The sequence below is a fragment of the Protomyctophum parallelum genome, assembly GCF_964188405.1.
Source record: "Protomyctophum parallelum genome assembly, chromosome: 3".
NCBI classification, from domain to species: domain Eukaryota; kingdom Metazoa; phylum Chordata; class Actinopteri; order Myctophiformes; family Myctophidae; genus Protomyctophum; species Protomyctophum parallelum.
In genome coordinates, this window is record NC_139698.1 from 48,833,142 (window position 1) to 48,833,954 (window position 813).

General features: G+C 42.4%; 1 protein-coding gene across 1 annotated transcript in view; it reads left to right on the plus strand.

The window, feature by feature from the left end:
• Positions 1 to 266, plus strand: part of LOC310855335 (cholecystokinin-like) — a 3,945-nt gene extending 3,679 nt beyond the window's left edge. Inside the window, exon 4 of the mRNA XM_083760294.1 lies at positions 31 to 266. Within this exon, the coding sequence (XP_083616420.1) occupies positions 31 to 170 (140 nt within the window). The 3' untranslated portion in view covers positions 171 to 266. The remainder of the gene's footprint in view (positions 1 to 30) is intronic.
• The last annotated feature ends 547 nt before the right edge of the window (positions 267 to 813 follow it).

The window sequence follows — 813 nt, forward strand, 5'->3', positions numbered from 1 at the left end:
TGTGTCTCTCCATCCCCGTGGCCCCTGCAGGCTCTCTGTCTCCTAGCAGATCCTCTGTGAGCAGCAGAGCCAGTGGCGTCGGCCCCAGCCACAGGATAAAGGACAGAGACTACCTGGGCTGGATGGACTTTGGTCGCCGCAGTGCAGAGGAATATGAATACTCACCTTAATACCTCCATAGACCCTCCGTTCTTATAGTCAACTGTACTTCCCCTCATCTACACAAAATCTCTTCACCAAAAAATAGCAGATCTGCCAGCACAGCTCCCAACTTGCAGATCAATTTTTTTTTGGTGAATGTTGGTTATTTTGCTAATTTTCCACCTGATTTTCAAGCTAACAACGTGAAAATCAGTTCTTGTCCGTAGACTTTGAGCAAAATTCTTGCCCCCCCAGGCTGTTTGACATCTGACATTAACATGCGGGCTGGTCCTGGGTGATCACTTTGTAATTGAGTTGAGCTAAAACATGCAGTCCAGAAGTAAAAGAGGAAGTCCACCTGAGACACAAACGCATCAGATCGTCAACATGTTGTCACAGATACATTTGGTATTAAACTTCAGCAAACTTCAACAATAAAGATACATTTTACTCTGGTGTTAGTGTAAAATACAAATCTGGTTTTTTATGTTTAAAATAAAAGTGAACTACAATAATAGCTAGCATTCAGGATGGAGAAACCTATATACTCTAACTGTATAGGGCATATACTTTTGGGGGGTTCACCCCAAAAGTTCACTAAATTGGGCCACTGCACTCTGGCTTAAGATGTTTTAGACAATTATGAGTGGTAAAGAAAGATAACTGGTTACA